Consider the following 25,791-nt stretch of genomic DNA (forward strand, 5'->3'; position numbering starts at 1 on the left):
GTTTTACAATGGTTTACACTAATGTTATGTTTTCCCAATATCTAACATGTTAAACGACAAGTCTATTTTGCTTGATTTAAGGTTGGTTCCTAGGGGTCTATGCTATATTTAATGGGTTAAGAAATTACTGATGAAATGTTAAATTGATAAAAACAACTTATTTGTACATAGAAAACAAACAACTAAAGTTTTCAACTTCAGGTTATATTTTATGATTATGTATATGATCCATGTGCGAAAAATATTTTAAAATATAGTATTAAAAATTTTAAATTTGCAGAGTTTAAAGAATTTATAAAAAAAAAACTTCATATTACGCAATATAATCTGAGGTTTTGGGCAGGAGAATCAGAATCATCAACTTAGTGATTGGTACTTACCACAAGAAGGGTATTTTCCAATAAATCAAGTTACCCATTGGGGCATTTGCGGTATTTGTTAGTCGTCAGCGTTCTCGTTGACGAGGTCGGGTGTTTTAGGCTCTTGGGCATTATCAGTCAAGATTGCTTATTTGGATTTACGGACTTGCTGTTCGTGACTTTGCTGATTCTGAAAGGAGACCTAGCGGTTTGGACTCTTCCGGAGTGTAAGCATTTCTTTAATATTCGGGTTGTCAGGACCTTACTCAGGTTAGGGCTAGGCTATTGATTTCAAAGGAGTTATGAAGAATGTTGCTCCAGTTTTAGATGAAGCATTTATTGAGAGGACTTTTAATCAGTTAAGTAGTAGTAGTAATGATGATCAAATTATCGCTTTTAAGCGGATGCTTGAAAACGAGCACTCGAAATTGATGGCTTTATCTTCAATAGATGATAAAACTAATGATAGGAATAAATCACTCAAGAATGCATTACTAAAAGTAAATACGAAATTAGAGAATGAAAAAAATGGAAAAGTTAAAAGTTAAGTGTAAGCTCAACTCAATCTAAATCTCAAGTTACTAGAACCTCTAGTATACTAAAACGCAAAAGCAAAAAGTCGTCACAGACGCCGATGGTTTTACCACGCCGAGACTCACACATACGCGTACTAGATTTAGCACTGAATATGAGGCCCAGGCACAAAGAAATAAATACGAAAATTTAAAGCCAGATGATCAAATGGAGCAGGATAATGAAAGCGCAAATAATTTTGTCGAACCCAAAAAAACTGCAGGGCATATCCCCCCCCCAATAGTACTCGACGATTTTAACTCCAACTGGGATAAACTCAAGGACGAAATAGAGGCATTAGGCATCAAAAAAGTCAAAGGTAATCTAACTGGAGACACTCTAAAATTAAAGTCTGACTCCGATGACTGCAGAGTAGTCACGAAAATGCTAAAGGGAAGGGGTATCCCTTTCCATACATTTCAGATTAACTCGCAAAAGCTTATAAAGGAACTCCCGCGAAATACTAATACTGAATTAGTTATAAATGAAATTAAGGAACATGGAATTCCCGTTGAAAAAAATTAAGCAGCTTAAAAGCTTTAAAGATGGTAACGTGACCCCTCTCCGCTCTTAGTAGCTGAATGTAAGAGGAATGTTGAAGGGAAAAAGATCTATCAAATCAAGACCTTAAGAGGATTAGATGCTCGAATAGAAACGTAGAAATCGCGACCAGGGCCCGTACAGTGCCATAAGTGTCAGCGCTATGGACACATACGGCCCCTGTGTCATTACAAAGCGAGCTGTCTTAAATGCGCCGAATACCATGAAACTCATACTTGCAAGTTAACCAGAGATCAAAAACCTGCTTTTTCTGCGCCCTTTTCGGTGGACCGTACGTAGGGTTGTTCTCAACACCCTGAAAATATTCCAAAAAGCATAGAAAACTATAAGAAATTAAAAGCAGCAAAAGCTAAAAAATTCGAATTAAAGGATGAAGAATTTCCTGCGCTTCTAAGTGTTAAGCCGCCATCGGCTTGGGAAAAACCAACTGAAGATCCACTCACCTTTTTGATTGGTTCAAAACGCACTTGAATAAGGCGAAGGAATTATTCAATAAATTAAAAAAAGGTAAAAACACATTAGCCAAATTGGAAATAGGCATGAAATCCTTTGAATACTTTACTAATCTTAATTATGAATTTTAGTACAAATCATAATACTGTGATCGCAGCCAACGCCGGCTTTATGAAAGTATGTTCTTTTAATGGAAGCGGCATTAAGAATCAGCTCCACGAAATTGGAGACTTTTCAGACAAAAATAAATGCAAAGTGTAAATGATAAATTCAAACTACCAAGCTGCACAATTGCTAGAAATGATAGATCGCATAATAGGGGTGGAGGAACCGCTATTTTTATAAAAAATTACATCAAACTTTAAATTTTTCATCTCCTTGCAACTAGTTATATAAAAATACTGCCATGCTTGTGTGTAGCACCAGGAAAAGCCTATTTGTTCATAGTTCTGTATCTCCCTCCGAACTAGAACTCCTTGCAACTAGTTATATAGAAAATACTGCCATGCTTGTGTGCAGCACCAGGAAAAGCCTATTTGTTCATAGTTCTGTATCTCCCTCCGAACTAGAACCCTCCTTAACGCTGATCTTGTCATCTTATCTTCTACAAGTTATCCTACGATAATTGCAGGTGACTTACACTCAAAATATCATAGCTGTAATACTAGGACGGAGAACGCTAATGGACGGATTTTGAATAATTATCTGCTTAGTAAGTAACGACCAGGTTAAATATTAGATATTGTGTTACTTAAGAATATAAGTACTACTCCCTTACTGGAAGTTCACGAGGAATTGATGTATGATCATTTCCCGGTTAGTTTTGATTTCTACGGAATCTACCCGCACCTAAAGAAAATTTCTTATAAAGTTAATTGGAGCTATTTCACTGCCCAACTTAAGGATTATCCTTGTAACTGTAACCTAAATCATTACGCAGATATTGAAAATCAGGTCTATTTGCTCACGCATAAAATGCAAATTGCTATTAAGAATGCCTCCTCTCCCAGAAATTCTAAAAATCACCTTGCACTTCCGACTAGAATTAAAGAGGTAATTAAAAGAAGAAATCGTCTCATACCCTTATGACAATAGGCAATTATCCCGGAACTTGAACCACAGAAGACACTTAAATTACCTCAATAGGAAGATTAAAAATGATATTTAAGAATTCCGTTTAAATGAGACTTCTTACTAGAAAATAAGCACTTGCAACCGGACTCTGTCTGGAGGATAAGAACTAGCAAAACCAATAGCGTCTCTCCAATTAATCACATGGGCGTCATTCACTATTTAAAAGCCGAGATCACTAATTTAACCCTTTAACTGTCGAGTTATTTTGATGATTTGGGTACACAAATTGTCAAATTTTTTTATTGCAAATATCAAATGTTTAGTACAAAATAAAATATACTTAAGTAGTTAAAAATTGATATTTTGAAGTACATGGGTAAAATTTTTAAAGTTTTGTAGCCACTGCGCATTTGCTTAAGGCGGCTGCCACTCAACATGGCAGTTGTAAAGTTCGCTTCTAGTGAAGCATTATTTTCTAAAAATGAAAAAAAAAATTAATTATTTTCTGAAAAATAAATAAATGAAAAAAATAAATAAAAGTGAATACCTATTAGTAGTTCAGTAATTCAGTCTTGTGTGGTACAACTTGAAACACTTTTCCAAGCATCTCCCGATATATATTCGGGTATAACAATACGATGTACTCAAAAAAAGAAAAAATTACCCCGAGTAATACTCGGGCGTGACATTTTCGAACACCAGTGCTGTGCCCGAGATAATCTCGGGCATGACAGTTAAAAGGTTAATGGCTGAAGAGCTAGGAAATGTTTTCAAAAAAGACCCAGAAGAAAACACCGAGCTAAAGGAAGAAATCCATTACTCGGGTCTAGTCACTGAAAGACAGCACCTTTTCAAATTTCATTGATCTCACCTCTCTCAGGGAATTAAAACAAATCATAACATATCTTAAAGTCCGAAATTGAGATATTTCCCACAACAATGGAAACATAGTATTATAATCACCATCCCGAAACCAGGAAACTATCCGAAACTGGTCACCAGCTACTGTGTTATTAGCCCACTCCCGGCCCTAGGAAAAGTTTTTGAAAGGGTTCTCAAACAACAGCTCACAATTTGGCTTTAGAAGTGGTCATTCAACTACCCATCAAGTCCTAAATCTAGTTGAATATGTAGCAAATAATTTTCAGAAAAATAAAGCAGTCGCTGCGTGCTTCCTCGATTTCGAAAATGCTTTCGATATAATGTGGCACGCAGAGCTGATTCACAGGCTTAGCAACTTCTTGCTTCCTGTCAGTTTCATTCAACTTCTAATCTCCTATTTAAATGGCAGGACTTTTCAAGTTAAATGTGGAGATGCTATTTCACGAAGGAAAATAATTTATAGCGGTGACCCGCAGATCGCGGTTCTTGCTCCCTGTCTCTTCAACATCTATATTAAAGATCTGCCAAACCCTCTGGACTGTAGAATTAAAAAATATGCAGACGACACGGTTGTTTTCACAGATTCACTTAGCCCCCAACTCGCCATGGAAAAATTACATTGTAAAGTTAATATCATAAATAAATGGTGTGAGGATTGGAAGATAAATTTAAATTCATGCTGTGTTGTTCTCTTCCGATGGTATAGAAAAAGCGTAATTATTAATAATGAAATCAAAATCAAGAATGAAGATGTCCCGAGAGTAAGGTCTTACAAATATTTAGGAGTAATTATACATAATCGCCTTACTTTCGCCTATCCTGTGAAAGCAATAGCAAGTAAAGCAAATGCGACATTTTGTGGGCATTTAAAACTACTTAAATGAAATCAAAAAATTTAATCAATATCTTAAAATTTTAATGAGTTGTACACATCAGAAAATATGCTACAATGTTTTTTTTTTTCATTAGACATAGGCCAGATATATTCATGTTATGGAAAATGTCTGATGATAATTTGTCTCTTAAGAATAAATTTCTTGCATTATTATACAACTTTGAGAAATATGTTTAAAGTCTATTTAGCTGGAATACTAGTATTAGCAATTAACAAATAGGAAGAAAAATATGCCAATGTGTAAATTAAAATTAGGCAACTTTATTTCAGTGTAGATTTTTAAATAAAACTGTCAGTTTTTAGTGCAACTGGACACAGGTCCTTCTTCTTCAAGAAGAAAAATTTCTGCTAAAAGGACCAGTATCTATTTAAAATCAGTGCCAAAATAAGGTTGTTGTATATAAAATAATCTCTAAATATTTTATAAATTAAAATGCACTAAGATGAATTCAAAACAGTATATAAAATAAAATGCTCTTAATCTTGTCACTACTTCATCCTTTTTACAGAATTAATTTATTAATCAGTTTTTGATATGCATATTCTTTCGCAGTATTTCACTACTAATTTATTAGTGTGAAGTAGTGTTACTTAGTATAAAGTTTTCCAGTTTATGATACATATATAGTACAGTTAGCAACATCATTTTACACAACATCAACATATAATGTGTTTATTAGGACCAGGACTTAGAAGAGAAGGGCTAGCTCATAGAGCTTTTCCCCCTGAAGCAGAAAGTGAGAAGTGATGACGTAGCCATGATGACACTGAGCGCGCTAATATAATTCACAGCTTGGAAATTAGCGTTTTTGAACCAGCGTTTAAAATGAGCTGTGTGTGAAAGATAGCTATAATTTGGAAGAGGCAATGTTACTGCTTTATGCATTTTAGACTGAACCATTAAAAAATTTAATAATGCTTACTCAATTTTAAAATGATAGATAAAATGTGCTACTCTTTTATCATAAAGTTCCGTGGTTTTTTTTTTAAATTTTTATTTGCAGGTTTTTTTATTTAATGCACGTTTATTTCTAATCGTTTCTTTATTTGCATGCTAACTGAGAAAATTTTTATACTGCTTCTAAGATAACTATAATAGCAGCTATTTAAATTTACTCAAAAAACAACTTTACATTGACATAGGTTTAAACATATATGACATATATGGTAACATTTCTGCTAACCTACGTTTGATTTTTTGCCTAATTGTAAATTTTACATTGTTATAATTCTCTTCCGATTCAATATAATAGATATTTTTTAAATAATTTTGTAATTTATACTTATATCTATATTACAATTAAATAAATGTATACAAGATTGTTAATTTAATTTTGACAAAATAGCCTTATTCACAGTACCTAAAACAGTTATTTAATTTTTCAAAAGTGTGAGTAAAGGAAGCAGGTCTTTTTATGCCAATTACTTTGATGTTTTATACTATTATATTTTATCTAGAATGCTAATCTAGCACAAAATCTAATCAATAATTAGTTACAAAGGATACAATAAGAATAACTTTAACAAGTACTTAGCAAAATTAGTTTGTTAAATACTTGTTATTCTTGTTGGTACTATTTTAGTACTATTCATAATACCGAAGATATTATCGATTAACTCATAGAAGTCAGATGCTTTCTGATTTCCTGTGGGGTAGAGTATACCTTTTGCGGTATTTTTTGAAAATAATGTTTTCTCTGGAGCGACGTTTTGTTTCTCGTTTCCCTTGACCATTAAATAATTTGGTTTTAGTTTGTGACACAATTTGATTTCTTCTCAATCTCTATTTAAAACCTCTTTAATAATATCAAAATTTAAAACAGTTATATCTTCTAAAACAAATCCTCTATCTAAAACTCGGTTTCTCAGTAATTTGAGGAAGAGCGCGAAATGAGACCTCTGATTAAAACAAACTGCACATTTTGAAAAGAACCAATTTAGTCCAGTGTAGAGTCATAGCAGAGTTTTCAATCTATATGCATTTCGTCGAAACTGAGAACGCATATTTTTTCTACAGAATACAAATATTCGCCTCTTTCCTTCTTTAGAGTAAGAACATTACTTTGAATTCTTGGACTACACTAAAATTTAGAAAACACTAAAAAATAAAATAAAAACCATTTCTTTAATTTGATAATACTAGGTAAAGATATTCCAATTTTTTTCTTAATTTTTTTATTTCCAAAAATCATAGCTTTAAGATGACAGAGCTCTTATGACAATGCAACGTGAAATATTTTCACTAGTCCACCTGATTTTTTTCTTCTTTTTCAGTAATGCATTAATCTGCGTCTTTATAAAAATATGCTTTAGACATTTTCCCAAATTCTCCGATTTGTCCTCCCCCCAAATTTCGCTATTTGAGATTTTAATTTCTGATACCAATTTCTGTCGTCCACCTTCTTTGTCGCTGAACAAACATTCTAAAATTTTTCTTTTCTCTATTTTTCAACACTTTAATACAATTTTCTGAGGATATTATTTTGTTCTTCAAATTATCAATGCATTCTTGTTTATCCTTAAACATTCAGGATGATCTACATTTTCATTTGTGAGTTTTATTTCAAAATCATTAAAATTTGATTTATTATTGTCATCATCAATTTCGATTTATTATTGTCATCATAATTTACTTTCGGCACAGCATTCCATTTCAACAGTTTCTTTTTGTGGATATCCAAACAAGCGATTTTTCATATCATCTTCATAAACAATGCATAGAAAATGTTCGCTGCAGATTTTTCCGCTCTTCACATTAATAAAATCTTCCCTTTGACATTTGTGTATCCATTCTTTCGTCAAAAGCAAACTCTCATTTGGATCCTTTGGTTCCATGAAATAAAATATCTCATCCTTTCATACTTCTGTAAGTGCTACGGCACGTTACTGTAGCGCAAAAAGACATATTACGTAAACGATACTTTACAATATAGAATTTAAAATAAAAACTGACTAAAATTGCATATATATATAAATTATTTTAAATATATACATTATTAGAAAACAAATATATATATTATTAAAATTAATTTGGATATGTAACCTCTAGAAAATCGTTTCGCAGCTCAATGAAACTACTGTTTTAAACGCGGGAAATCAGGACAGGTGGCATCACAGTGACGTCAGATTATTGCCTGTTACGTTCCCCCATCAGGCTCGCGTCGGCGAGGAGTCGAACAAAGAAATGAGCTAGCCCTTCTATTTATCCCTGATTAGGACACATCACAACAATATATGCAAAAGAACTATAAGTTTCAGCATGAAATATGCAGTCAAATATATGAACAGATAGAGAGAACATAGTAACATAACGAACATACGAATAACAATAGCACTTGATTATTACGAAGGAAAATTATAATTCAGTATCTGACAAAGGGTATGCTAATATTTCTCTAAATAAATGATTAAAAATGGCACAAAAATATAGTAAGTGTTTTAAAATTCTTAAATTCATATAAGTGTAAATTTCAGTGATTACAATCACAATTTGTGAATTCTGAAAACTGTAACTATTCTAAGAGAATTGATTAATAAATTTCATACAGTAAATAAATTGTTGGGCTGCAAAAATATGCAGCCTGTCAGATATATAAAGACCAATAACAGAAATAAGAGTAAAATCTTTAAAAGCTTTACAAAGTGGCGAAGCTTGTGAGAGCTATTTATCTTGTAAATAATACATTTTCAGTAGAATCAGTATGTATTTAAAAAAAAATTGAGATATTTTCCTAATATGCTCTGTTGTATGTAGTTGTTTTGTGACGAAACTGTTGATAGGGCTGCTTTGATAATGCTTTTGATGATTTTCTCCACACAGTAAAAACTGTAGAATTTATGTATACATAGTTCTTGATTTTATGTATGGATGCAAATTATATAGCTTTTAATTTTTCCTGAAACTTGCATACATATCAAAGTCAAGTGACTTTTTAGAATATTACAACATTATAAATCTCACACCTGCAGATTATTTATTCTAAGGATTATACACAGATTTCAAAGGAAAATATTATTGATATACATGCAAGTATAGTTTCCATTAATTAAAACATTGTTATTGATGAAGCTTCCTTTAATGGTTCTTACATAAAGCTATTTGGATTTTTTCCCAGAGGAAATACATTAAAGTTTCATTTAAAGAAATAAATCAACAGAATATTTTTAATTTTATCATAAACTTTTATTACATCACTTGAATCTCTTAAAACTGAACTAATCGTTTTCAATTTAAATCAGATATGTATTTTTCATATTGAATTACAATATGAATAATGGCCAAAATTTAATATTATCTGTACATAATAACAAATCATTGATACATAGGGTAAAAATAAGCATGAAGTTAGACTATATAAGCATGCTAATAGATCAACTATAGCAAAAGACTCAAAAAACCTTCACCTATTCTGAACCACATTTGTACTATTTGTGCAGGATTATTTAACGAACACAAAATGTATAGGGGTTTCATAATTACTCCAACCCGCTTTTGACCGTGGATACATTCTAAAATATACTTTGAAATCTCATACCCTTATGACTAAACACTCAAGTAGATTTCAGGCATGATAAACCTTTAAGTGCTTCCTTGTTGTGAAACTACCTTATGATCATCTCATTCAACTACCACAAATCAAGCAAAGGAGAATTAATTACCAGTGCTTTATACTTTTAGCCACATCATAACACTACATAATACGGATTAACTTGGAGCAAATCATACTGATTATAATCAGATCATTGCATATCTTCCCTGAGAATTTACATTCTTCCGCATTTATTTCTTTGCAGATCTTGCTCTAAATGGATTTCAATACATATACACTACTACTGGTCAATACATACCACTGGTCCCAAATGATAACGAATAACGAATTAGTAATTTTTATTCTAACCATGATAATAAAAAAATTTTTTTTTCTAAAAACTTTTTTTTTATTTTTTATTATTTTTTTATTTATTTGTTATTTATTTATTTATTTATTTATTTTTACCCTGCTAGCCGGCTGTGTTGGGAATGGCATAACTACGCGAACGAAATAAAATTATGGGAATGTGTGTGAAATGTGTGAACTCAATTCGAGGAAGAAGTCTTCACAGAAGAATGTTTGGGGCCCAACTAGAAGAAAACGAATTTGAGTACGGGGAGCATATAAGCATTCTGTACCGTACCATGCGCATAGGGGAAAATCCATCCACGTGGTTGGATACGGCTTCCGATGACATCATTTTTTCTACCCATAGAAACGCCTTGACTTTGCTTGGGCTCGGAAATACACCTCCATACCGTTTATTTACATTTTGATAGCAGTATTAAGAAGATTATTATCGTTAACGACATGCGTTGAATTTTTATTGCGGATTACTCTTATTAGGGCACTGTAGCATGATGAATTTAATATACAAAATATAGTGCTTTTCTTCTGCATAGAGAAGAAAATCAGTTATTGCTAACTCCGTCAATGTGTATTAATATTATGTACAGAGGTTTTTAATAAATGTATTCTTAATTTAAAAGCCTTCATATTAAAGGTTTTGTGATTATTATTGATTCATGTTCATTCAATATAGATTCTTTGCAGATGCAATCTCCGAAAACAAGAGAAAAGTCAGTTTTTACAAACAGCAAAGACGTTGGGAGCTAACATAATACACAGTAAATTCACGATATTTGTAAAAAAATTCTCAAAAAGTAAAATTTATTTTTGAAGTTAGACGAATATAGATTTGGAACACAGAAATAGAGATAACTGTGCATAAATTGAATATTTCCCATAAATCTATGAATACTGCCCATTTTTAAATGTATAACATATTTGTACCTTTGAATAAAAATAGTGTTTATCAGAGAAAACGTTTTTTATATACGTGTATTCAGCAAATATACTGAATGCGTTTTTTTTATTTCATTTAAGGCAACGGAATATTAGAAGTGTTAAAGACGTGGACATTAATGTGGAAATAACACATACAGTTGCAAAGGAAATATTTTCTGCAATGTGAAAGGAACAGAATGCGACAAAATTTCAATCATAATATACTTACTAGCACAGATTTGATTTGAGATCCTCGTGTAATCTAATGTGCTTTGCTCTAAATTTATGAACTCAGTTATTTATATAATCTAAGCCTTTGAGGTTGCTTCTGATACAACAGCATTTTTGAACGAATTTATAATTTTATTATTCCATAAACAAGATGTCGTCCGCATGTCAATTTTTATGTCTGGCATTGTTATTCAAAGAGTACAAATGATTAATGTTCATGATTCCGTATCGCTCATGCGTGTCTTTCAGCGAAACTAAAACTGTAAGAATTCCACCTAAACCGTCATTACACCAAGAGAAAATAATGTCAAGTACGTCTAATCACAAGTACGGATTTTTCCCTATGCGAGTGGCGCGGTACAGAATGCTTATATACATACGGGAAACTGTTATATCATTTTGCAGATGTCCGATGCTTAAGTAGAAGTGTATTTTTACAAAGATTCAAGGTAAATTATTTTTAGGAATCAAATGATAAAGCGCATGTTAAACTGAGTGATAACGTTTGGTTGATGGATTTAGCTTTTGTTGTTGATATAACAAGCCATCTTAATGAATTGAACTTACAACTTACCATCTTAATGAATTGAACTTAAATGCAGAGATATTAGTGAAAAAAAGTAAGCAATGATATTTAGATTTGTTAATACTTTCAAAAGCAAGTGAAAGCTAATATCTTCCCAGTTGATGAAGAATGAACTAAAAAATTTCAAAAATGTTTCAGCACGTTATTCAGAACCTAAGAATAACTTTTGGAATGCAATGAACAAAGTATAGTAGTATTTTAACATCGTTCTTTGACTGTATTAATAGAATTTTCGTGAATTTATTATTTCAGATATTGCTTTATACTATATGATATGCTTAAGGACCACATGCTTTGATGCTTTGGTGTTTTTCCTGGTATTCAGCAGGACAATTCGTTCATGCTCTTGCCAGTTTCTTTAGAGAATCCCATCTGGACTTGGCATTTGATTAAGTCCGAAGATGAGAATTCTTCAGGTAGAATTGACAATAAGTGATTAGAAAATGTTCGAATGTTCGACATTTGCTGCAGAATGACGGCAGTGTAGTGAATATGCATTCTATTACGCCATGAATTATCGCTATGTTTACGTTAGATATCTTTCCAACAAATATTTCTTAATAGAGATATGGAGATTAATAATAAATTAAGTTGAAGTGCGTCTTATTTAAATTTACTTCAAATTCCAAAATAGAAACGGGTGTACTACATCTTGACAATTTATTGATTTAGAATAATAATTTATTATAATGCTTACGCTAATAGATTCACAATAATAATAGAATACATTACAATAATTACTCAAATTTCAAGCAAGTATATTTTTTAATTGACAAATGCAGAGTTACAATTGACAATAATAACTTTACATTTGAGAATCGAGAACATTTTGCATTTGAAAACAGAGAACCGCATCTGTAAGAGCAAGTTATTAAACAAAACAAAAGCAGTCTTGCTCATTATTTCATCCAGTTTGAGACCACTGATCTATGTATTGAATGTAGATAATTTCGTTTAAGTAAAGATTTCGATCTGACTTTTAAAGTCATCCCTGATTGTAATGTAAGAGATGGCCTTTAATAATTCTAAAAATGAGATTTTATCTAACTTTATGAGGCAGTTGTGTTGTATTTTATATGTGTTGGGTACGTGCTCAGTGATAATAAACAAATAAATATTTAGATATGTTTACTTTTAGTTTTTCAAACCATTCGGTTTTATTTTTAGAAAATGGATTTATATCTTCTACTGACCCTAAAATATATTCATTACCATTATTATGTAACTCATGCTCTAAATTATTCTGTACAACATTAACATTTTTAAAAGTGCACATTTTAGAAAAGTGATTTTTCTTTTTACAGTACAAGCAAATCTTATTATAAGCAGGACAGTTGTATAACTTATGAAAAGTTCCACATTTTCTACATGGTTTTGGATTATTGTACTTATTTCCATGATAGTTTGAAGAAGATTTAGTACTTTGTTGCTTTTGTTTTACATGAAAGTCTTTCTTACAAGGCTGACTTTTTTCCTCTGAAGATCGAAATTTATTACGTTTGATAGCTTCTATTTTATTTTCTTCAGTTAAAGTTTTCAGCTGAAGTTCTGCTAATTCAGAAGCTTTACACATTTTAATACATTTCTCCAATGTTAACTGATCTTCCCTTAATAATCTATCTTTGAGATTTTTATTTAGAATTCCACTTACTATTCTATCCCTTATTAAACTATCTTTTAATTCTGCAAATCCACAGTTGCTACTTAATTTCTTTAAATCGGTTAAGAAATCATCAAACGATTCACCTACATGTTGTGTTCGACAGAAAAATATATGTCTATCAACACTTTCGTTTGCTTTCGGTATGCAAAAATTTTCGAAAGCTTCAATTACTTTGTCAACATCCTTCTTATCTTCTTCACTTAAATTAAAAGTATTAAATTTTTCAAGTGCTTCTTCACCAATTATATGCAATAAAATAGCTACTTTAATTTCAGGTGATTTAGTAATACCACCAGACGCTAGCATATAAATTTGGAATTTTTGTTTCCATTTCTTCCAATTTTCGCTTAAATTTCCTTCGAAACTTAGATTACTTGGTGGCTTTAATCCATCCATATTTAATTTAGGACTTTAAATAGTTTATATATACGTATTTTTAGTCACTTCCAATAAAAACATACAACAATATAAGTTTCGATTTCACAGTAAGCAACTTCCCATGATGTTTTTGTTTAGAACATCTTAACCGAAGCTGCATGGTTCTTCAAAAAAGACTTTCTTTTTTAATCAACGACGGGCTGCGCCATGTGTTGTATTTTATATGTGTTGGGTACGTGCTCAGTGATGATTACAAGATGTACACAAACATCGTTTATTCTACATTACTCATCTACTATACTATATTACAGTTATGGTTAAAGATAATAATAGATACAGTTACAGTTACATATATAACAGCAGTCTAACTGTTTTACCTCATTCTGAATGCGCTGAAAGAATCGCCTGCTAAATAAAACAACATAAAAACCAGCCAGAAGTTATTAAAGAACGGTTAATGACAAAAAAATTAACAAAAAATTATAATCAAATTTGTTTTGTAAACCTAAATTAAAAATGATAATAGAAGTAATACAAGGAGCTTGTTTTAAAAGATACCAATTTTATCTGAAGAAAATGCAAGAACTTCAAACCTAAATATAAAGGGAACAGACAATTATGATTAGAATTAAATATAAGATACTTATTGTTAAATTATTTACCTGCAATGCAAAGGGAAACTTTTTTTTTTTTTTTTTCCCTGATTTTATTTGGGTCTGCGTAATTCCGTTATATGTGAATACAAAAGCCTAAAAATAAACTCTTGCATATTATCACTTAAAATTTATCTTATCATAACAATTGCCAGTTTATCTAACATAGTGATCTAAACTTTTATTCCCCTAATATACACTTTTACAAATGTAACATCATGTTTAAAATTTTTCTGTTTAAAAATTTTTCTGTTTCTGTTATTGCAAACTTAATAACGAAAGTAATTCTTTCTCAACTTTTGCACCACATAAAACTATCGCATACTGTATGCAATTAAGTTTAGACTGAGCATCTGGACCACACTTCATCTAAACAACATATTTTTTTTGCTAAATCAAACCGGACTGCACCAGGCATGACCCAATGGGAAGCTCTGTTTTCGAACAATATGGTTGTGCGAAAGAATGACCTCTCTTCAGGATTTATGTTATTGTTTTTAACCTTTGAACTTGTGTGAAATCCAAAGTATAATAAAAAGTTAATAAATAATTTATTACATATACTGGGTCTCATGGAAAACAAAAAAGAAGATTAGATACATGTATATAGAAGTTAAATGAGCTACGCTTTTCTTTAATTTTTTTGTTGTTTTACACACAAAAATAATACCAATAAACGCATTCAATGCGGAAAATATTCATAAAATTTATGAGTACATTGAAGGTATTTCAAGTTATACCAGCTAGTTACATTATTAAAAAAAATAAAACTTTAAATTATTAAGAAGTGTACTGACTGCTCTTATTAAAAAAAATTAAATAATTTTTTTATGATTAAACTAATCCTTTATTTCTTTTTAATCATATTTTCATGTTTTTAATCATATGCAAAATATTAAAGTTCTCACGTTTTTTGAAATGGGAACATCTTGAGAAATGGATATCAACCAACACATATGTGAAGTTTTTAAAAAAAATTTTACATACTTTATATAATAATCTTTCAGTGATAAATTTAAAATGATGCAAAGAAGCTTAAAATAGCAGAGAGTTCGTCCGATGTCGTAAAGAATAAGGAGCTTAATATAATAAATTCTTTGAAGACAACAAACATTCTTGCTAAATTGCTAGCCCTCTTTCCATAAAATAATGAATATTATGTTGAACTGCTAATTAAATATCGTTAATTAATATATTTAAAACATATATACGCTAATATAATATGCTCAAATGTAATTATATATATTTAACCGCTTGCTAAAATGAATGTAATTTAATTGATATATTTAAAACTGCTTCCTGAAATGGATGTAACTTTGTTGAATTGCACAATAAATGCAGGAATGTTTTTAAATAACTAAAATATGACTCAACGAATTATAAAAAAATTATACCGATATCTGAGATACTTACCTGCTGTTGATTTTGCTGAAATTAACAGAAGTGTAATTGATACGAAGTACTTCATGTTTAAAATTCTGTGAAACAAATCTATCAATTAGTTTAGAAGAATGAAGCTTTGTCTGAGAATAAGTCATCCGTGCATAAAAGAAGATAATAACCCTTAACAATGAAAGATAATTTGTTTCTTCGTAATCTGACTGATATAAAACACAAATAAAAATTACATTATTTATGAACAAATTAATGTGGAAAAGCTTCGCTATCATTATTAACAAATGTTTAAAGTCAACATGTTGACAACATATGGTATTCATATAACCTCTATTCATGATAATCACTTTCGTATAAGAATCAGGAATAAGAATGAACAGTTTGTTTAATTTTCTGTGCGCAAAACAACTTTTTCTGAATCACATAGCATAAAATAGCTTAAAACTGGAATAAAATAGCTTAAAACTTTAATAATGGCGGTTGTGTTATATTATATATACTAATTAAAATTTTTGTTAGTTTGCAATAGCACATAAATATGACAGAAGTTAGCTTTGTAACATCAATAACAGTTAATAAGATAACTTAGAAATTATGTGTATATGTGTACAGAGTTCTTGCTTTTATGCATATATGCAAATTACACAGCTTTTAATTTGTTATACATTTTAAAGTGAAGTGATCTCACATCTTGAGATTATTTATTTACGAAGATTCCTATTCATATTTATAGCCTTGGCAACAGTATTTGTTCCTATTTTCCTATTAACCATAACTTCTTCAGAACATTTATTCATTTTAGCGTGATCTGTGTAGTTAACATTAAACTGAAAATTTTATCTCATGTAAAAAATGGAACTAACTCGTGAACATTTTTACTAACTCGTTTATGTTTTCTTACTTTCGAAGTTGATTATTAAGAAAAGAGTCCTTCGATGCCTAGGTCATGGTCGAATTCCGTTAAGGTCATCCAAAATCATTTATTGTGAATAAATATATATATATTGGTGTTGTGGTGCGTGAACAGAAAATATTGATGTTGTGGTGTGTGAACTGATAATGAGGGGTAGAATAGAGTAAGATTAGAGGCTGAGGGGTAGATCATTAATATCAATAAGAAATTACGTAAACATTTGCCCATAAAAAAGATTTGTTCGCATTTGATCACGTATAATCTGACAATAGTGTCGACTGGCCCGATGTTGGAAAAATAAGTTTAAGGTGCCTAAATAAAATAGTATGTGTCTTTTAAACGAACAGTAATCAGCTGTGTGGGTCTTCCAAGAAAATCCAAATCCCACAAAAGTTGTTCAAAATCGAAGCATTGAAGGACATCGAAGTAAAAAGGTTGTTTAGATAATTGGAGAAAATTGAATTGGCGAATCATTCTTCATGATGAAAATGCGAGCTCTCACGCATCGGCTCACATAAAGCAATTTTTTTACGACAAAACATGGAATTGCCCAGGCCTGATTTGGCACACAATTCCTTCTTTTATTCCCGCTCATCAAAATGAAATTACATATTCATCGATTTCTGACCCCGAACCACGTGACATCTTTTACGCATTCAAAAACGCATGTTTGGGAGATGCGATTTGATTAACGATTTGACAATATAATTCGAAGCATTTGGTTTCTCATTGTTAATAGCAACACATATTAAAAGGGAAAACTTTGCTTATTGTTTATCGCTCTTACTTATTTAATTTTACTTATTATTTATTGCCTATCATACTGATATGCCAGTTTAGTTTTCAAAAATTGCCATTGCTAAAATTTTGATAAGATTACTAGATTACTAAGCCTATATTTTTAAAAGGGGAAAAATTAAAAAAAATAAACCAACATAATTAATTTTATCCAAATCTTTAATCAGATCATATGAATCCGTTCAACAATTAGTTCAGTATCAGTTAGTTTTAAATTTAATTTAAAAATGTATTATTCATATTCATTTACTTACATTATGAATAATGATTCGAATTTAATATTATATTTATATAAAGGGTTTATATAGGGCAAGAAAAAGCATGAAATTAGCTGATATTAGCGTACTAATGTATCAACTAATCAATTTGTACTGGATTATTTAATGAACATAAAATAGATAGGTGTTTCAGAGGTTTCACAAGTACTCCAACTAACTTTTGACCATGGTTCACAATCTGACGTATAGTTTGAGATTTCCTACAGTTCGTACGAAATTTAACTAGGCATGATACATTTTTAAGTGCTTCCTTGTCGTGATCCTTTCATTCAAGTAGTACAAATCAAGCAAAGGAAAATTAATTACCATTGTTTATACTTTGAGCGGCCAACATTATGAACATTTCGTTCATTCGCATACATTTCGTTCATAAACTTAGAGCAAATCATAGTGATTATAATTAGAAAAATGCGTCTCCCCTCTGATAATTGAAATTCCTTTTATTTCTTTCAATTTTAATTTATTTCTTTTAAGATCTTGTTCTAGCTGGATTTAAAACTTGTCGCAAATGATAATAATACGTAACCAATCTATTTTAATTCTAATCATGCCATTGGCTTTTCAATGTTTTCTATCGGTAGAAAGTCATTTGCCAGAATGAAATAAAAATATTTATAAAATTTTTAACTTTTCCAATTTTTGTCACTATTTATTTCATTCACGAAATAATGAATAATGTTTAGTGCGATATTAACGAATCATTCATTCATTCATTATGTGTTATGCCGAAATATCACATTTATAATGCAACGTGTATAATGCTCCAGGATATTTATCCTGTAATGGCCAGATGACGTTGAAAAGTCCGGACGGGTAAGTGGGCGGAGTCGGAGATGGAAAGAGGGAGGTGACAGCAGGACGTGACAGGTTGAGGAGGGACTTCGGAGTTTATCGCATCAAGACTAACTTATTTAATTTATTCTGCAAGGCTTCTTGGTAAGTGTAGGTAACTGCAAGTTGAGTTAGATCAAGGCCAACTCATACTCAGTATAAGTTGGCCTTGATCCAGCAGAAGAGTCCATCATGTTGCGCCATCCATCGGAATCTTTGGAACTTCAAGGTAAAACTAGTAAAACATCTTACCGAGAAAAAAGGAGAAATTACAAACAGAAAAAAAAAACAGTTGAAGTAATTTCAGCTCTTTTCTCTCACGGTGGTGTGTAAAAGAAAATCTTCATTTTATCCACGTTCGTTCATGAAAACTGAAGTTCCAAATTCGTGGAAATAACCTTTACTGAAAAAATCTTCATTGTCTGAAAATAATAATAATAATAATAATAATAATAATAATAGTCTGAATTTGCCTGAATCGGTCTGAAAAAAATCTTCATTAACCGGAAAAATCTGCATCTTATCCATTTCCATTCATGAAAACCGAAGTTCCAAATTCGTGGAAATGCTCACAATTTAACCTGCCCTCGCAACTTTCTCCTTTACAATACAAACCATATCAGATCTCGGAGAATTCAAAGCACATCGAAACTAGGCCTGTAAAAATTTGCAAATACAGGGCTGATTTTTGTTTGACTTCTAAATGAATCCATGTTTAACACCCAAAATGGTTCTTTACCAAATAAGTTTACTTAGATGACATTGGAGGTGGAGTTTAAATATTTTAAACTGACGTGAACAATCCCAATTTTTTAGCCAATTTGAAATAGAGTCGCATCCCTGCAAGCAAACGGCAGTAAAATGTGACGTAAACCTTTACATACACTCTCTTCAACTATTATGACTGAAACTGACGGATAGATATTGCCACAAAACAGGAATGATTTCCACTCTGAGTTTCCCCTTAGCTTGCATTACATTTCCATTGACCACGCCTCCTGCTCTAAACAATTTTTACATCTATTACGGTGAATTACGGTACTCTGAAGTATTCGGCCTATCGGCCTTTACTCGAAAAATTAGGCAGTCTACAGGGCAGTCTTAGTGAAAATCTAAAACAGTACAATTTGTACGTCTTCCTTGGCGAAGCAATAGATGACGGCGAAACTTAGCCAGATTAAATACAACACCTAGTGTTTGATTGAACATGCAGAGTAGTCAAGTGAAGAATAATGACTTCCAATATCATTAAAAATTGTCCGAGTAATGAAGTTTTCGTATTTTTCATGAGATAAATGTTCCAAGTTCATGGAAAAATACCAAAATTTTAGCAATATTAGCAATTTGAACTAAAAAGAGTTAGCAAAGATTATTTACAACACGTTACGAGTTCTAATTAAACTTGATCATCTGGGATACATAACAGAATAATTAACGAAATTTCTTGATTAAATATATACAAATGCCAAAAATTTTCCTAGGACGTTTGAAGGGCTTGTTAATGCGGTGATCGTAATTTCCTAGATATCTAATAACACTGTGCTGGTCACATTTGGATATAGATAGGAGATGTTTAGATAATTTGAGAATTTCTTCGTTGATGGTGTTAATCTTGCAAATTTTTCTTATGACGGTGTTCCTGACGAACCATTGAGAGTCTGACATAATTCATAATTGAATATTTTGTTGGCTTTGTAATTTGGATCTGTGGGTATAGGCGGTAGCAGCCCAATTTCTTCAGCTATGCTGCTAGAAAATAGTTTCTATTTAGTTAAATAAAAAAAACTTGTTATATTTATAAAAATTAATTTTTATTTGTTATATTAAAAAGATTATTAAATTTAAACAATGTTTAATGATTGGGATGCATTAAACCATATAAATAACAACCCTTTCATTTGAGATATTATGCTAACAGTTACAGATATTATACCGACCAAAAGTAAAATAAATACTGAGCTCGATATGTGAAAATAGCTAGCAGATGAAATTGAGTGTGGATAGTTTGATAAATAACCGGTTTCATATTTTAAAATATCATCTGAAACTAAGTTTGAAAAAAAGTTACAAACACATGGCTTATAACGTTATAGCCCAAAATTGACCAGTAATTGTGATTTGTTAACATAAAGTGTAAATATAAAATATATGTTCCATATTCCTCACAATGTGAATTCAATTCTGAGAAATGAAATCAAATATTATTACTAAAGTGCGTGCCTGTTATTGCTTTATTGTATACATAATAGAATGATTTATTCACACTTTTATTTTTACAAAGCATTGTTAAATTTAGAAAATAAAATGATGTACAATGAAAAATAAAACTCATATTGGAACCACGCGAAACAGTGACAAAAAATGCTAAGAACCCCTCAAAAAAATGGTAAACACGAAAAAGTTAATAAAAGCGTATGTAATTGAAGACACGTTATTTAAGAAAAACCAAAGGCAACACAAACTGATGGGCATTAAAACGAATACGGCCCGAAGTCATCGAGTGTACACATAACCACGTTCGAATCTGAACGGACTTGGGACTTGGGGGCTTGGGGGTTTTTTATGATATGTCGTTATTTCATCCTCCTCCTGTGTTACAAAAAAAGAGGTGTACAAGGATGACCAATTTCTGTCTAGTCAAGTGGATCATTTTGCGGTCCTTTCTAATGTTCCCATTCTGGAGGCGTCAGTCCCCTCCTCCTTGGGCGGGGCTAGTTTTAAAAAGCCAAGGACGTCAAAAGTTCATTTCATTCAAGATTCAATTGCAAATTTTATTCTTACTACAGCAAATGAACCACAATGCTGAAATATCCTCACAGATATTTCTACAATATCGCAATAACTTACAGTAGTTATATTGGACGTTTTACGGAAACGTTGGCCGGAACAAAATTCAAAGTAGAAAAAGTTAATCCGATCTCAACGCGAAATCGCTACAGTCAATAACAGCAGTAAGTAAACAACTGAATTCCGGTGTTTTCCTCCAGCTTTTATAAGCTTATGCACCATGCAACATAATATTCTCGTATTTTCTCAATTTTTTTTCAGATGGGAAAAGAGGACAATGAAATATTCATGAAAGTGTTCATTTCTCTGGAGTAGCTTCCTCCTCCGAAAAATCTCATTCTTCACTGCAGGTGAATATAAAACAAATGTAATTACAAAGGCAATAAAAATAGCAAAACCAAAAATAAATAAATAAATATTCCTGGAGTTATCGAATGCCCATGCTTGGGAAGAAATTATTTTTTGTGATTAAACAAATATTGAGACAGTAAAATTTATCAGCCAAAACTGCATTACATAATGCCAGAGTTTGATTGACACAAACTCGACATGCACAGTCCAGCACATGGTTTCCAACTCAGAGATACTCTCTCTCTCTTCAGTTCAAACGTTGCACTTGAAAACACAGAGTGAAATATTAGGAACTTAAAACAATTAAACAAACAGAAAAATTACAAAAAACACTTTACAAATTCATTTGTAATATGTACAATAAAACAGTACTTTTTAATTTACAATTAATGATTACTTTGTATTCTACACTTCCACACTAGTGGCGGGCAAGCCATCTCAAAACTCAGAATAAACTGCTTCCTGCATAGTGCAGCCATCTATTGGCATTTTCCCGTTTGTTAATATTAATGTGCCAACAAAATAAATGAATGAATGAATAAAAACATAAATACAACAATCCTTAACAATAATTGTAGACCATTACAATTAGCTGGCGTTTAGAAATCATACAGAGACAAACAAAACATTAGGAAACAGACAGAAAAATCTTTGTTGCTGCAGTGTGCCTACAAACATTTTACACCCTTTTGAGAGTTATTTACAATAAAAAGGCTCGTGTGTTGAAAGAAGCAATGTGTATACGCGCGCTGTAGTGGGAAAGATCTGGCAAATGTGAATAGGAATTCTCTCAAACTTACATGAAATGAGACAAAAATGTTACTGCAAATGAAATTTGAGTGATATTTCGAGGCCGATCTTCCTTCAATCAGTCAGACAGAATGAGTAAGTTGTTAACAGTACGGGGAAAGAAATGTGGATTTTATGGGATTTCTGTAAATACGAATAAAACTTCGTATTTACAGAAACCAGAACTTGACACTGAAAAGAACGAGGGTTAAACCCGAGGCTCCAGAATGTTCCCATTCCGAGGAAAAGAACGAGGGGCCCGAGTTAAAAAAAAGGCAGGTCGCCGCACACTCGTACAAAGGTATGATGTTGTCAGACCTTCGGTTTTCTGAAATTTGAAGGGGCCATTTTAAAAGGACGTTTTCCTGAGGATGCAGTGGGTGAGTGAAGTTTCTGCTTTTTGGATATATTGTGGGCCGTATCCTGCAAGTAGTGCCATAGCAGGCCAACCCGTGGCGAGGGCGGAATAAATTCCTAGCCACAAGCCTATCTGCAAAAATTAGTTTAATATCTTGACGTCATGTCGACGTCGTATCAGATATTAAGCTGATAAGAACAGATACTACACTTTGATCTTAGCCAAAAGGCCGAGAAGCGATGCAGAATTCTCTGGCGTGATGAATTCACTTTCAATTTTTCATATTTCGAAAGTCCTGAGCATTCGTGCAGGGGGGAGAAGGGGGTGCAGAAGACTCAGGTTAGCGAGTGCTGCTTGGGGGTTTTTTATGATATGTCGTTATTTCATCCTCCTCCTGTGTTACAAAAAAAGAGGTGTACAAGGATGACCAATTTCTGTCTAGTCAAGTGGATCATTTTGCGGTCCTTTCTAATGTTCCCATTCTGGAGGCGTCAGTCCCCTCCTCCTTGGGCGGGGCTAGTTTTAAAAAGCCAAGGACGTCAAAAGTTCATTTCATTCAAGATTCAATTGCAAATTTTATTCTTACTACAGCAAATGAACCACAATGCTGAAATATCCTCACAGATATTTCTACAATATCGCAATAACTTACAGTAGTTATATTGGACGTTTTACGGAAACGTTGGCCGGAACAAAATTCAAAGTAGAAAAAGTTAATCCGATCTCAACGCGAAATCGCTACAGTCAATAACAGCAGTAAGTAAACAACTGAATTCCGGTGTTTTCCTCCAGCTTTTATAAGCTTATGCACCATGCAACATAATATTCTCGTATTTTCTCAATTTTTTTTCAGATGGGAAAAGAGGACAATGAAATATTCATGAAAGTGTTCATTTCTCTGGAGTAGCTTCCTCCTCCGAAAAATCTCATTCTTCACTGCAGGTGAATATAAAACAAATGTAATTACAAAGGCAATAAAAATAGCAAAACCAAAAATAAATAAATAAATATTCCTGGAGTTATCGAATGCCCATGCTTGGGAAGAAATTATTTTTTGTGATTAAACAAATATTGAGACAGTAAAATTTATCAGCCAAAACTGCATTACATAATGCCAGAGTTTGATTGACACAAACTCGACATGCACAGTCCAGCACATGGTTTCCAACTCAGAGATACTCTCTCTCTCTTCAGTTCAAACGTTGCACTTGAAAACACAGAGTGAAATATTAGGAACTTAAAACAATTAAACAAACAGAAAAATTACAAAAAACACTTTACAAATTCATTTGTAATATGTACAATAAAACAGTACTTTTTAATTTACAATTAATGATTACTTTGTATTCTACACTTCCACACTAGTGGCGGGCAAGCCATCTCAAAACTCAGAATAAACTGCTTCCTGCATAGTGCAGCCATCTATTGGCATTTTCCCGTTTGTTAATATTAATGTGCCAACAAAATAAATGAATGAATGAATAAAAACATAAATACAACAATCCTTAACAATAATTGTAGACCATTACAATTAGCTGGCGTTTAGAAATCATACAGAGACAAACAAAACATTAGGAAACAGACAGAAAAATCTTTGTTGCTGCAGTGTGCCTACAAACATTTTACACCCTTTTGAGAGTTATTTACAATAAAAAGGCTCGTGTGTTGAAAGAAGCAATGTGTATACGCGCGCTGTAGTGGGAAAGATCTGGCAAATGTGAATAGGAATTCTCTCAAACTTACATGAAATGAGACAAAAATGTTACTGCAAATGAAATTTGAGTGATATTTCGAGGCCGATCTTCCTTCAATCAGTCAGACAGAATGAGTAAGTTGTTAACAGTACGGGGAAAGAAATGTGGATTTTATGGGATTTCTGTAAATACGAATAAAACTTCGTATTTACAGAAACCAGAACTTGACACTGAAAAGAACGAGGGTTAAACCCGAGGCTCCAGAATGTTCCCATTCCGAGGAAAAGAACGAGGGGCCCGAGTTAAAAAAAAGGCAGGTCGCCGCACACTCGTACAAAGGTATGATGTTGTCAGACCTTCGGTTTTCTGAAATTTGAAGGGGCCATTTTAAAAGGACGTTTTCCTGAGGATGCAGTGGGTGAGTGAAGTTTCTGCTTTTTGGATATATTGTGGGCCGTATCCTGCAAGTAGTGCCATAGCAGGCCAACCCGTGGCGAGGGCGGAATAAATTCCTAGCCACAAGCCTATCTGCAAAAATTAGTTTAATATCTTGACGTCATGTCGACGTCGTATCAGATATTAAGCTGATAAGAACAGATACTACACTTTGATCTTAGCCAAAAGGCCGAGAAGCGATGCAGAATTCTCTGGCGTGATGAATTCACTTTCAATTTTTCATATTTCGAAAGTCCTGAGCATTCGTGCAGGGGGGAGAAGGGGGTGCAGAAGACTCAGGTTAGCGAGTGCTGCTTGGGGGTTTTTTATGATATGTCGTTATTTCATCCTCCTCCTGTGTTACAAAAAAAGAGGTGTACAAGGATGACCAATTTCTGTCTAGTCAAGTGGATCATTTTGCGGTCCTTTCTAATGTTCCCATTCTGGAGGCGTCAGTCCCCTCCTCCTTGGGCGGGGCTAGTTTTAAAAAGCCAAGGACGTCAAAAGTTCATTTCATTCAAGATTCAATTGCAAATTTTATTCTTACTACAGCAAATGAACCACAATGCTGAAATATCCTCACAGATATTTCTACAATATCGCAATAACTTACAGTAGTTATATTGGACGTTTTACGGAAACGTTGGCCGGAACAAAATTCAAAGTAGAAAAAGTTAATCCGATCTCAACGCGAAATCGCTACAGTCAATAACAGCAGTAAGTAAACAACTGAATTCCGGTGTTTTCCTCCAGCTTTTATAAGCTTATGCACCATGCAACATAATATTCTCGTATTTTCTCAATTTTTTTTCAGATGGGAAAAGAGGACAATGAAATATTCATGAAAGTGTTCATTTCTCTGGAGTAGCTTCCTCCTCCGAAAAATCTCATTCTTCACTGCAGGTGAATATAAAACAAATGTAATTACAAAGGCAATAAAAATAGCAAAACCAAAAATAAATAAATAAATATTCCTGGAGTTATCGAATGCCCATGCTTGGGAAGAAATTATTTTTTGTGATTAAACAAATATTG

General features: G+C 32.2%; 1 protein-coding gene and 2 non-coding genes across 8 annotated transcripts in view; all 3 read right to left on the minus strand.

Annotated features, from left to right (window-relative positions):
- Positions 1-15,678, minus strand: part of LOC118202366 (uncharacterized) — an 82,807-nt gene extending 67,129 nt beyond the window's left edge. For all 6 annotated transcript variants that reach the window (XM_085827226.1, XM_085827224.1, XM_085827227.1 and 3 more), the window contains exon 1: positions 15,541-15,678. In XM_085827226.1, coding sequence (XP_085683352.1) covers positions 15,541-15,595 — 55 coding nt within the window. In that variant the 5' untranslated portion in view covers positions 15,596-15,678. The remainder of the gene's footprint in view (positions 1-15,540) is intronic.
- Positions 15,679-22,675: 6,997 nt separating this feature from the next.
- On the minus strand, positions 22,676-22,868 carry LOC146994398 (U2 spliceosomal RNA). The gene has a single exon (XR_015044225.1). It is a non-coding gene; the product is annotated as a U2 spliceosomal RNA (small nuclear RNA).
- A 1,897-nt stretch (positions 22,869-24,765) lies between these two features.
- On the minus strand, positions 24,766-24,958 carry LOC146994399 (U2 spliceosomal RNA). The gene has a single exon (XR_015044226.1). It is a non-coding gene; the product is annotated as a U2 spliceosomal RNA (small nuclear RNA).
- Positions 24,959-25,791: the final 833 nt, after the last annotated feature.

Source organism: Stegodyphus dumicola, chromosome 11, assembly GCF_044657685.1.
Source record: "Stegodyphus dumicola isolate Sdum_Otavi_A_Nest chromosome 11, ASM4465768v1".
NCBI classification, from domain to species: domain Eukaryota; kingdom Metazoa; phylum Arthropoda; class Arachnida; order Araneae; family Eresidae; genus Stegodyphus; species Stegodyphus dumicola.